Source organism: Musa acuminata, chromosome BXJ1-5 (assembly GCF_036884655.1).
Source record: "Musa acuminata AAA Group cultivar baxijiao chromosome BXJ1-5, Cavendish_Baxijiao_AAA, whole genome shotgun sequence".
Taxonomy (NCBI): Eukaryota; Viridiplantae; Streptophyta; class Magnoliopsida; order Zingiberales; family Musaceae; genus Musa; species Musa acuminata.
This window is the reverse complement of record NC_088331.1, coordinates 6598480-6611901: the sequence shown is the minus strand read 5'-3', so window position 1 is coordinate 6611901 and position 13422 is coordinate 6598480. Positions and strand designations below refer to the sequence as shown.

At 39.8% G+C, this 13422-nt stretch overlaps 1 protein-coding gene across 1 annotated transcript; it reads right to left on the bottom strand.

The window, feature by feature from the left end:
* Nucleotides 1-5465: 5465 nt before the first annotated feature.
* On the bottom strand, nt 5466-12080 carry LOC135673389 (UDP-glucose 4-epimerase GEPI48-like). The gene is made up of 9 exons (XM_065182329.1): nt 11611-12080; nt 10276-10325; nt 9180-9315; nt 8217-8318; nt 7899-8126; nt 7193-7274; nt 6393-6475; nt 5955-6046; nt 5466-5868 (listed from the first exon to the last, which is right to left on the bottom strand). Exons 1-9 carry the CDS (start codon nt 11791-11793, stop codon nt 5757-5759), a joined length of 1068 nt encoding a protein of 355 aa, XP_065038401.1. The 5' UTR covers nt 11794-12080; the 3' UTR covers nt 5466-5756.
* Between the last annotated feature and the right edge of the window lie 1342 nt (nt 12081-13422).

Below are 13422 nucleotides of genomic sequence, written 5' to 3'. Positions count from 1 at the left end.
ATATTGTAGGAACGCCCACTCACCAATCCACTTAACGAATGCTCCTACAATTAAGCCCTACCTCCAATCCATAGTACTTTTACTCAAGGTGGTCAAATGTCATCCTTCCCACATATGGATGCATCCACTTCGATGCAAACGTCGATGTGATATTGTCTGTTTAATGACCCAAGTCTCTCATCCCCGAGGACAAGTTCGAGCCACCTACTCAACCCCACCAAGGTGTTTTTGAACATCACTTATCAAGTACAGATGCTCATGGGCATAATGCGGGCTATCACCTCACTCTTGCCTCAACTAACCCAACAAGCGATGCCACTATCTCAACCACGATTGACACCTCAACTGCCACTGACATCGGCACGCGTCGAGATTTCCCTAACCAATGTGATACCAGCATCTTAGGATCACCCAAGGCCCGCGAAACTGCCAGCCAAAGAAGCACCCCGCTCCCCAATCGTGGAGTTTAATGCATGCCACACCACTGCTCTACTCTGCTTGAATCCGAGACCTAATCAATGAATTCGATAGATGACCTCCTAAGGGCTCAATTACAATAAATAGATTAACGCTTAGACGAGATGCGACAAGAGTTCCAATAATCTAAGGGGGAGAACCCGGTTGATACCACTTCGGGTCGAGCCTCATTCACCTAGAACATTCAAGAGAAACCAATTCTGACTAACTTTCACCTCCCATTACTGGAAGCCTTCGATGACAATACTAACTTGATTGAACACACTGTCATCTTAGTGCCTAGAGGTCTCTTTACAATGTCTCAAATGCTCTAATGTATTGTGCATTCTTGACGATGCTGAGAGGTCGAGCGTAGGAGCAATACACTCATCTAAAGCCACTCTCGAACGGCTCCTTTGCTCAGCTTGCAAAGGAGTTTAAACTCTACTTCCTCGGGAATATATGCTCGAGGCCATTGATGACAATGTTGCTCAAGCTCAGGCCAAGGGGAGAAAGAGACACTCTCCGACTTCATTACTCAATTCACCAGCAAAATTTGAGGTATACAAGAAGCTCCTCCATCACTCGTGATCCAGGCCTTCATGATGGAGCTTTGACTCTCTTACTTTTTCTAGTCATTGGTATAAAGGTCGTCGATGATCATACTCGAGATCTTCCAAATGACCAACTAATATATAGTCACCAAGGTTTATCTCAAGTAAGCCCAAGAGATGTACAAGAGGCCACAATATGAGTGACCACCATTAACTCCAACCCTGAAGTCACCTCAACGAAGAAAGCAAGACCAACCTGAGCTTACCTCAACCGGGACCCGAGCTAAACCCCCTTAACATTACGATAACCAAGGCCTTCTTACAAATAAAGGAAAAGCAATTCTTGAAGGACCCTCAACTGATGTAGACACTATTATAAAGGAGGGATAGATCCAAATATTATCGCTTCCATCGTGATTATGGCTATGACACGAAAGGCTGTCATGATTTGAAGGAACAAATCGAGGAGTTCATTTGTTGGGAGTGCCTCGGAAGATTCGTCCGAAGACCTCAAGAACCTTCGCCTTAACCTCGAGGCCTAGTAGAAATATATATTGATGTTATCATCGGTGGTACTTCGGAAGGTAACAATACCTTAGGTCGCAAAATCTATGCTTGAGTCACATCAAGAAGTTTCCAAGGTCAGAAGATGACTCGAAAATAATCTTCAAGAAAGAAGAGACGAAATACCTCAACCCAAACTATGATGATACCCTGATGGTCTTCATAAGGATGACTAACGCCCGAGAAAAGAGGGTAATGATCAACACAAGTAGCTCTATCGACATTTTCTACTTTGATGCTTTTCAAAGGCTTGAGCTCTCAACTAATGATTTTACCCCCATGACTTCTTCATTAACAGGGTTTGTGGGTGACTCCAACTCCCCTCTCGGGACCATGAGCTTACACATCACGTTTGGCGATGGACCCTGCTCAAAAATGCTGATGACTAAATTTATGATGGTTGACATCTCTTTGGAATACAACGCGATTATATGTCAACCCACACTCAACAGGGTAAGGGTTGTAGTGTTGACCTATCAAATGATGTTAAAGTTCCCAACAATAATCAACATTAGGGAGATAAAGAGCGATCCAAATGAGTCTTGCTAATGTTATTCGATGACAATCTCCTTATCGAAGAAGGCTTGACTTGAGGCACCACCATTGGTTTCCTAAGATTTCGCTAAACCCCTCCCGCATCTGGAGCCAATGGAGTCATTGGTCGAGGAACCTCTAGACAAAGCTCATCCTGATATGGTCATTAAGTTCAAGGCAACACTCAATGAGGAGAAGCAAGTATAGCTCATCGACTTTCTTAAGGAAAACACCGATGTATTCACATGATCACAAAGAGATATACCAAGAATAAACCCTAACATAGGCCAATACTACCTAAACATCTCCCTTTAACCTGTGATTCAAAAGTCTCGTAAGTTTGCTCTCGAATGCCAATAGGCGATTAATGATGAGATAAATAAGCTACTATGGGTAGAGTTTATTGCCTAAGTACAGTATCCCCAATGACTTGCTAATGTTGTATTAGTTAAAAAATCTAATGAAAATTAAGGAATGTGTTAATTGTATCGACTTTAACAAAGCATATCCGAAGGACAATTACTGTCTTCCATAGATTGATCAATTTGTTAATGCTACTTTAGGTCATGAGTTCCTCACCTTCACGGATGTGTTCTTAGGATATAATCAAATAAGAATGACATCTTGGGATTGGGAACATACCTCATTTATCATGAATCTGGGTATATATTATTACATAGTTATGTCATTTGGATTGAAAAATACGGGATGACCTATCAAAGAATGGTGAATATAATGTTCAAGTACCAGATCATGAGGAACATCGAGGTATATATATATGATATAATAGTCAAAGTTAGAATGGCTAACTCGCACATAGTGAACTTTGGCTAAGATATTTTAGGTTTTGAAGATATACAATATTCACCTTAACCCATCAAAGTGTGCTTTTGGAGTTTGCTAAGAAAATTCTTTAGCTTCATTATTCACTAAAGGGGAATAGATGTAAACCCTAAAAAAATCCATGTCATATTTGGAGATGTATCCACGTCGATCGGTGAAGGAAGTGTAGTAGTTAATAGAGTGAATGGCAATGCTTAGCCTATTCGTATCATAGTCCAGTAATAAGTGCTTGTCGTTTATTCGGCCATTGAAAAATTTAAATTTTTTTTTATGGATTATGGAGTGTCAGGAGACATCTGAGGAGTTGAAGCACCATCTCACTCAGTTGTCATAGCTCTCCTTTTCTAATCTTGGTGAAGTCCTTAGCCTTTATTTTGCTATCACCGAGCTGGCTGTCAACTCGATGTTGGTGCAGAATGATTAAGAAGTCCAAAGACTCATTTATTATGTTAGCCAAATAACTAAGCAAAGTTAATGAGCGATACCCCCATATCGAGAGTTTGGTTATTGCATTAGTATTGGTTGTAAGGAAGTTTCATCCATATTTCCAAGCGCATCCCATATAGGTGATCATCGACCAACCACTCAAGTAAGTCCTTTCACAATTTAACATCTCATGATGGATGCTAAGGTGGTAGATAGAGCTGAGCAAGTTCGACATCCGATAAGTACTAAGAGTTGCCATGAAGGCTCAAACGTTGATGGATTTCATATCGGAGTAACCCCCTTGCCCGAGGTCGAAGACGACTAGTGCATCCCCTCGACCTGGACCTTGTTCATAGATAGTTCCGCCACATTAGAAAGGGGCAGTGCTGGGCTTGTCCTAAAATTCCAAACAAGTGGGTGTACGAATAGACTCTTTGATTTGAGTTCAAAATCTCAAATAATAAAGTCAAGTATTAAACACTTCTCTCAGGGCTCCGACTCACCTAGGAGCTCCAAGTGCAAGACATTATGATGTTTAGTGACTTATAACTCGAGACCATTCAAAATATCTTGTCGAGGTACAGCTGTTAGCTCGAATCATCTCTAGACTCAATGTGCTATGGGTCACCCATGCAGAAAATACCTCGACTGATGTGCTTGCTCAGTTAGTCTCCACCCAAGCTCCAAGAGAGGGCTGATCAATAATCGAGATGCTATCAACCTGAACCATCGAAAGATATGATGTAACCATAGCCAGAGAGGAACCAAGTTAGATCAATGAGATCTTACGCTATAAAAGAGATGAGACACTCTCTGCTGTCCCCATAATGACTTAAAAGGTCAGGAATTATCAAGCATGGTATTGTATAATCAATAACCACATATATCATAGGTCCTTCAGCCAACCCTTAGGTGCCTCATATCGTTGGAAGCTGAGAGGGTGCTCATCAAGATACACTAAGGTATTTGCAGTCAACACATATGTGGATGCTACCTTGCATTCAAGGTACTTCAGTAGGGGTTTTATTGGTCGACATTACATAAGGATATAATTGCCTACTTCCGAAGGTTCCACTAATGTCAAAGGTTTGCTCAAGTACAACACCAGCAAATAATCCCTCTGAGCCCGATCGATTGTGCATGGCCCTTCGCTTAGTGGGGCATGAACCTCTAAGGCCCCTTTCCACCAGCTTCGGCCATAGGACATTTCTCATCATGGGAGAAAATTATTTCACAAAGTGTGTGGAGGTCGAGAAACCTGAGGGCCTTCATCACCAATAATATGACTCAATTCAATAATATGAATTCAAAGAGTTTTGTCGGTCTTACGAAATTCAATTGTGGTTCAGCTTGGGAGCTCATCCTCAAACTAACGACTTTAATAAGATCACTAATTAAGTCATCCTCGAAGGATTAAAGAAGAGGATCATCGAAGCGAAGGGTAATTAGGTGGATGAGTTATCAAATATCTTATAGGCCTTCTAGACAATACCCAAGACCGACTTGGGAGAATCATTATTCAGCCTAACATTCAGCATCGAGATTGTTATGCTACCCGAGATAGTCCGATCCCAATTGTCAAATGAAGCGGTTAGCTTCCCCAATACTTCAATATTAGTGTCAGCTTGAACAATGTCTTAAAATTTCATGATGATTACGTCTACATTGGATTTGCATCTGCATCGGACTGTCCATCTTGAATTCACAGGAATTCCCGATGGGATGTGCTTCATTCACCACAACAGGACGATCTTGACCATCGGATTAAGGGGTGGCTTCTTGCATACTTTATGATTCGTGCGCCACCATCATCGACCGTCTCTTTATCTAACGAGGGCTACATGGTCAGCATAAGCCGTTTGATATGGACCGGATGGTCCAGGATGAGTTAAAAGGATGTCACATCTGAATACAAAGCATCCCGAACACCCAATGAGTCTTCATTCCTGATATAGCATGGATGGTGTTGAAATGCCAAACTACCGCTTCAAAGGAAACACTCATCAGCTTAGCAAGCTCTCATGTCATCAATGACAAATAAGAAAGCCAGAACTACAGAAGAAATGGGACGAAGGAGAAAAGACTTGATGAGCACCAATTTCTGAAATGCTTCATATACCATCATCTGTCCCCAGTTTCTGAACATATCACTGTTAGACATGTTATAAACATTCACCTGAGGTCTATGAATTTGGCAGAGAATAAACCTATTTGAAGAAAATGCAAAGATTGCCTTTTGACTACGATGCCTGTGTCATAATAGAAGCTTATTTATTCATGAAACCATCAGATGAGGGACGTATGGCTTGACCTAATGCCACATTTACATGTAGTCTCACAATTAGTGATATCCCTAAATGTGTCGACGAAGTGCTGTTATCACAGAATAGAGCTTCCTCGGTTAGCAGGGTCAGGCGATCCGTATCCCCAGGGGTTCTTGCTAGCCCAGTTCCATTGATCATGGCACATCTCTTCGATGCCATGCTTCGCTCTGCAGTAGCAATAGTTCCAACACTAAGACAAGAAACTAAACAACGTAAACCAGAATTGCATGAACTAAAAGCATAGAATATATACTTCCAATTGAGTTCCTTTTCTGCTTTGGCGGTGGATGCGTAAAGAATTTCAGCATCACCAGGTCGCCTTCCAGCCATGATCAAAGGAATTTTCTGAAAAGAAAAACACAAAATCTTGTATCAGCAACTATAGAAGAGACAAAATGCACAACAAACTCCATGTAGCTAGGTTGGTCTCCGATCTGGAACCCTTCAGCCAGTCATAGATAAAAATGATGCATTTCCCTTAAGAGCATAAATTTGAATAGCTAATCATCATTTAGTTTTCTTGAGAAATTCATGATATACAACTTGATATCAGATTATGCTGACACTGAACATGATTGATCTCTGAACTACAAACTTTTACCCGTTAACAGTGTCTCTGCCTCAAAACAAAAAAGTTTAAAAAGCTAATTAGTATTCAATCATTTTTCAAAAGATCATGTGTCGAGTGTACCTTTCCAGATGCCTTCTCAAAAGCTGCCACCATTTCCAGCACTGATGTTCCCTTTCCAGTCCCTAGATTATAAACTTCACAACCTGCAGCTTGCATAACATAGTAAGATCACAGAGAGCAAGATCGTGACTAGCTAGTAGGATCCAATACATGAGTTACACTCTAATAAAGCCAAATGGTGATGTCATCTGGTTTGAAAAATCTGATGATTAGACATCAATGACAAAGTATAAAGACAACTTGTTAACACAAAAGTCTTTTCCTTAATCAAACACCTCAGTTGAAGATGTTATCTTTTGCCTGTATTTTATCTATAATACTTCAAACTCTTTCTACTCTGGCCTAAAAGCAATATCAGTATCAGACTGAGATTTTTAATCCTCAATCAAAACATGGACAGATCATTAACAAAGTTAGTTTTTATTTTTCCCAAACAATGTCTAATTTTATCATCAAAACTCACTAAGTAGTGTTTCATCCTAGGGCAATCCTAGCTTCCTATCAAACCAAAGTGTGGCCATACACATGGCTAATTGCTTAGATTTAGAAGTTCAAGAATTAGTGTCAGGAAAAGTTGGTGTAAACTTTACTTCCTAACAAGTTACTTTTTTAAAAAAAAATTTAACTACACTGAATGACTTTAGTACATGTAGTGTATATAATAAAAGTGTAAACAGTAATCATAAGCAAATTTAGTGGATCCAGATTGTTGTAATCAAGAAACGTGCAAATACTATTTCTGCCAACAGATAAATCAAGAGATACTCTTGCTACAAACATTCAGTGTGTTGCATACACACCTACGCTGGGGTCATCAAAGAGCTTCTGCAGGGCCGCAATATGCCCATCTGCTAAATCAACAACATGGATGTAGTCCCTTACCTGCAGTCATCTAAACATGTCTATAAGAAGAAAAACTGTGATAAGAAGCACTTAGATGATAGAAGCCTTTTGCCCATGAACCTAATGCAGTTTGTACATCTATCATGATAATACTAATACTCTAATAGTTAAGGTATTTAGTTGTGACACATCCAACAAAAGCAGTAGCTATAGTACATCAATAATACAGAGAGGGAAACAGGGAATCAAATATTGGTTAGACCAGTATGATCCAAGCATTATTTACCAGTTCTTGATTGGATTAGTACCAGGCAGGTACATGTTAGCACTTAATTATTATTATTATTTTTTGGTAATACCAAGCAATATATTTTGGTATGCTGCTCGACATATTGGCATGTACCAATCTGACAGGTTGCTAAAACTGAGTGGACTAAGAATTAAGAATTAAAACCTTAATAATGAAAGCTTAAAAGGTTGCAACAGTTAAGTGTGAAATGCAGTGTGCACCATAAGCCGTATAAAGCAAGAGAAATGATGCCGTTAGATCAAGTTTTCACTATACCGATGTACGACAAAATTTCTACATGTAGATGAACAAGTTGACACAAAAAGATCAAAAATCAAGTGAAAAATAATGACATTTCTAAATTAGTTTATTACCCCTGTGCCATCCTTGGTTGAATAGTCATTTCCAAACACTGTTAATGCGGGTCTCCTCCCAACAGCAACTTGCTGGACAACGGGCATGAGATTATTGGGAATTCCACGAGGATCTTCACCAATACGTCCACTTGGATGAGCTCCAACAGGATTGAAATATCTTAATAACATTATCTTCCATTCATCATCTGCATGATGGATATCACGGCATATATCTTCAATCATAAGCTGCAATTATTTACATAAAAAAAATTAGATCACAGCAATAGGGCCAAAAGAAATTTTAAAAAAAATCCAGGCAAAGAAAAAAGAGGAAACCTTTGTTCGGCCATAGGGATTCATTGCACATAAAGGAGATTCTTCTGTACAGGGCAACTCCTTAGGCCATCCGTAAACAGTAGCAGACGATGAGAACACCAGCTGAAATGTTTAAAATACAAGTCATCCAAATGCTTCCAGTTGTAAGATACATATACATCCAGGCTACAGAATTTATATTAAGACGTAACCTTATACATAAACTATGGTTTATACTCAATGCTGGAACCAAGATCCATTTGGACTGGTAGGTACTGCCCAGCATGGTACCGAGATCAGTTAGTACACCTCAAACATATAAGAAAATGTTTAACGTCATTATTTCGTTAGTACACAATGGTACTGGTGCAACTAATACTGGTAGACCAGTACATAGCAGATGGTACAGCCAGGGTATGGTAAGAATCTAAACCATGATATCAACAACTGATCTTTTTAATGCTAAGATTCTTAGATACTCGAGAAAGATGCTATAAGAATACCATCCTTTTCCTCTCCACTAACCAGTGATAAATGTTTATAGCAAAAAAAAAAAAAAAACAAGGCAGAGCCACACCTTGTGCATGTGGCCAACTTAAAAACAAATAAGGATAATTGCAATACGAATGCTAAGAGGAGAACATAATCCAAAAGATTCACAAGAATTTCATAAGGGTAACTTCTATCACGAAAAAAATTATAAAGATGCAAATGTACATTCAGCATGTACAAGCATGTCTCCTTTTGCCTCTGCAAGAATGCATTTATTGGAACAGCATAGGACCTCTTCCTTTTCTGTAAGATAATCATTTCTAGAGGTTTGACCATTGAGTTACATATCTGGCCTTATAGGAAGTTGTCTTGCTAATATAGCCAAGCATGAAAGATCTATGCGAATAACCATTCAGCATGAGACAGTTTTACTGTCTTTTAAAAACCAAAATCTTGGCTGGTAAATAATATTGTTTAAATTTCAGACAATACCTTTTTGCACCCATGTGACGCCATTACTTCCAAAAGAGTAATTGTACCAATGATGTTATTTTTGTAATAAAGCAAAGGTTTATGAACACTTTCACCTACAGCCTTTAGACCAGCAAAGTGTATAACAGCATCAAACCTGCAGATAAAACCATATTTCAATTTATAAAGCATACACGAACAAATTAGAAAATTACAGAAAGCACTCCACAAATATTCACGTTAAAGAAATGAAAAGAAATATAAAAAGGAAGACTCCATGACTGTAAGTCTAACACGATGCCCATATCCATCTCCAGTTGATGTTTTAAACTGTTAATTCTTTTTTTCTCAATTCCTAATCATTAGATTGGTAGTTATTTAAACCAATGTTATTAAGCTTATAAGAAAAACAGGGGGTGAGAAGGGGCAAGGAGAGCTATATACAGCCATAGCAAAGACAAACTTGACTTAGAATTAATTCTAGTTACTTAAACCCATGTTATTAAGCTTATAAGAAAAACAGGTGGTGAAAAGGGGCATGGAGAGCTTTATACAGCCATAGCAAAGACAAACTTGATTTAAAAATTAATTCTTTAAGTATGTTAGCCCCAACTTATAGCATATCTTGTCAAAGCGACATATCAAATAACATTGGAATTTCAGTATTTTCCATGGGAAGACCCAAACATTCCACTTCTGCAATAAAGATAGCTCAATTATCTGCTTTGCTCACCCAAAATTGTGCTCTTCAATCACAATTAACTAAAAGGCTCTAGGTGTGCAAATGTGAGGCATATAAAAAGATACATGAAAAAAAACACCACAGAAAGCTTATTACTCCAAATTTTTTGTTAAACAAATAATTTGTAAAATAATTACAAATGCTACTGCCAATTTACAAATTATCAGTTGTCAAACATGGCCCAAAACCTATTATTACTCATCACAGCTCACCTTCATGAATCCAATCAAAATGTTACTAAATATATGCATTCTTGAATTTACAGAATCAATCACATGAATAATCCAACATCACCGATAACTAAATAACTGAGGCACCTATCCAATGTAAAGGCAACCAAAACAGCTAAGTATATTCTGCAAGGAAAGAACTTACATTGTTGAAGCAAAAACTGTTTCTAATGCTTCTCTATCCTGAATATCAATCTGCAAAAGCACAGCATACATTAAAATATAATCCATGGAGAAACATATTTAGCGGTTTTGCACTCATTATAAAGTATTATCAAAGCCAAGACAACAACAAGATTATTTATATAATATACGACATCAAAGAAGAACACCTTCACAAGTCAAGGCTATCTTGATATAATCTTCTTGATGGTTGAGACCAGAAATTATGATTTCTAAAAATATCAATATTTCATTTTCCATGGAATGTTACCTATGGACCAGGAGTTTATTTAAATAAACAACTGAAAATAAATGGTCAAAACTAACAGTCAAACAGTACAGCAACAAATAAAATAGAAGCTAACTGTTTCATCAGATTCTTCGAGATAAAATAACATGTGCAAGTATTACAAGGATTTATTCCATGCTGTCAGTGCAGATTATATCCACAGCTTAAGGTCATTCAAAGCAAGGTGGAAGTACATATGCAGGTAAGGTCGAGTTGAATAATTCTGCAACTACAAACAATACAATTTCTGTGAACAACTGAAAATAAGAATAATTGGTAAATATGGTAGCAAACAACCCATCTCATCTTCCCCCTACAAGACAGCACCAAACCAAACAATTATATCTGCTGAACAAAGAGCGAGTATCCAAGGCTGGAAGCAAAGAAGATATGCGTAAACAGATTTGCCTCTCTTGGCGCACCCCCATCAGGGACGCCATAAACAACTCAAAGAGTAAAACCTTTCCGAGGAATGTGTTCTTTTAATGAAGATGATAAAGAACGCCCTCAAGATAAAGATGATCAAACTCTAGATACTGTTGTTGTCACTTTGTTTTCCTCTCCCTCTGCCTCGAAAGCAAAATTTTGTATTGCGTCCCTAATTCTGTGATTTTCTATTTGACATATTTCTCACCAAATCATATCTTACACGCCTACAAAAACAAGCGGCACACAAGAACCCTACGTGTACAAATCGACACATTAATTTGTGCAAGTCAGGCGAATTTTCCTTTATTTTAAGATTTTTTGTAACAAATCAAACCACATCCCCTTAGGATGAGCAATCTAACAGTAGTCGTGATGTCTCCGTGATCGAAACGAAGAAAACCAAATGCATAATCAGGAACTAAAAGCTCGATTCTGCTCTGGCTTTGAGGGAGAGAACGGAAAGCCAAATCTTCGCAAACAGGAAACCCCAACATATCTAAAATCGACCATTAAATGAGAGGTATCAGCGAACCAACCACATCCACCAGAACCGCAAAACCCAAAATGCAATCTCCACGGTCCAAACCACACGGTGATTACCTGATAAACGCTCAAGTTTTTGCCGTGGTCGCCGGCGAGTTCAGCGACGCGCTGGACGGCGACCTCGGAGGAGTTGTCGAGGTTATCCACCATGACGACGGTGAACCCCTCGAGGAGGAGCTGCAGCACGGTGTGGCTCCCGATGTAGCCCGCGCCGCCCGTGACCAGCACGCGTCTCGACATGGCCGGGGGGCAGGGACTCGAGGCGGCGGCGACGGACCGATCGAGGGAAAGCGAAACGATAAGGTAGATACCGCGGAGGAGGGGTGAGCGAGCGCAAGAGGAAGCCAGGGGATTTTGGAGCGGAACGCAGCGAGGGAGACTGGGTTTATATACGAGCGGTTCGCTTTGGCTTCGTTTCAGCGGCTAAGACGAGACGATCGGCGATAACGACTCTGGAATTGCCGAGCAACGGGGATAGTGTGCGTCGTCGACGGGAACACTCAAAATGGTGGGCCCCGATGCTAAGACCAAGTAGAGGGCTGGTAATCTAGCGGGTACACAAAACTCTCTGGAATTGTCCGGCAAGAAAAACAAAAGAAACGTTTTCTTCCTCGTTTACAAGACACCCGCGGGCGTACCTCTCTTGCGAACGGAAGGTTCTTGTGGGCTCCGCTATGATGGTTAGCAATTGCGGTTTGTGGTGGGGTTTGGGCAAACGGTGGTGGAAAAGGTGGGGAGGACGACGCGTGTCCCTCGTGATGGTGGACGGCGGCGGGAAGAGAAAAGGCAGGAAAAGCGTTGTGGCCTCTTCGAAATGGAGGCGCAACGCGGCAAGCATGTACGGTGATCCAATTCGGCTGAACACGATGCTGACGACGGTAGAGCTTCTCGAACAGCAGATTACCTTTTAGTCCTTCCTTCTCCATTTAATTAGGCCTCACAAGTCATTTTACTCTTCATAAATCTTCCAAGTATACGTAGAACAAAACCATGCTAGAGTTAAGAATGTGCATAATTAAAATCATAAACAATGAAAAATATATTATTATTATTCTCTCTTATTATGCATGTCACAGACAGAGTTAGCCCAACAACCAGTAGCATACATATTGCTCAGTTGCTGAGATCTGTGGCTGACACAATGGAAAGGACGACTGGGTTGAGAGAGACAAGAAGATGGAGGGAGGTCATTATCCTTAGCTTAAGAGGTCAGAAACGAGTGGTGGGTTGCAGGCCTTTGAAGTGCGGAATCCCCAACTTTGATGAGCTCAGAAGTTGACAAGGAAGAGAAAACTTGGACCTCACACTTGCCCATCTCCACTTCTTTTAAGATCCTCTGCATGTTCTTCTTCTCCTTCTTGTTGTTCTAAAGATGCTTTCTTGCTTTATTCCATATTAATCCACGCCAATGGCAGACAGCATCAGTATAGGATACTTGGAAGAAGCTATGCCAAACCTGAGGGACAATTGCAGCATCATCCATGTGTAGTTGATCACATACAAATCATAAGTTCATAATGTTGTGCCTTCATGAATTATAGACATACCCATAGAGGCTTCTTGAATATTGAAAGCCAAGAAAAGGTCAGACACTATAGCAGAATCCATGAACTTTCCATGTGTGAGAGTACAGTGCATTGAAAAGAATAATGAGTACAAAAGGGAACCATGCAGAAGACTGTGTGTGTTGAGGGAGAGAAGTCTCAAGACATGACATAGTGTTCTATAAAGATAATATAACTAGGGAAGACTTCTGAAGAGATTGCTCTTTTGATTCAATCCTTGATCACTCAAAAGTTCTGCAGATGGAGATGATCCCCTTGTGCCTAACCCACGAGTCCTTCATTTGAAGAACAACATGGTCAAAGA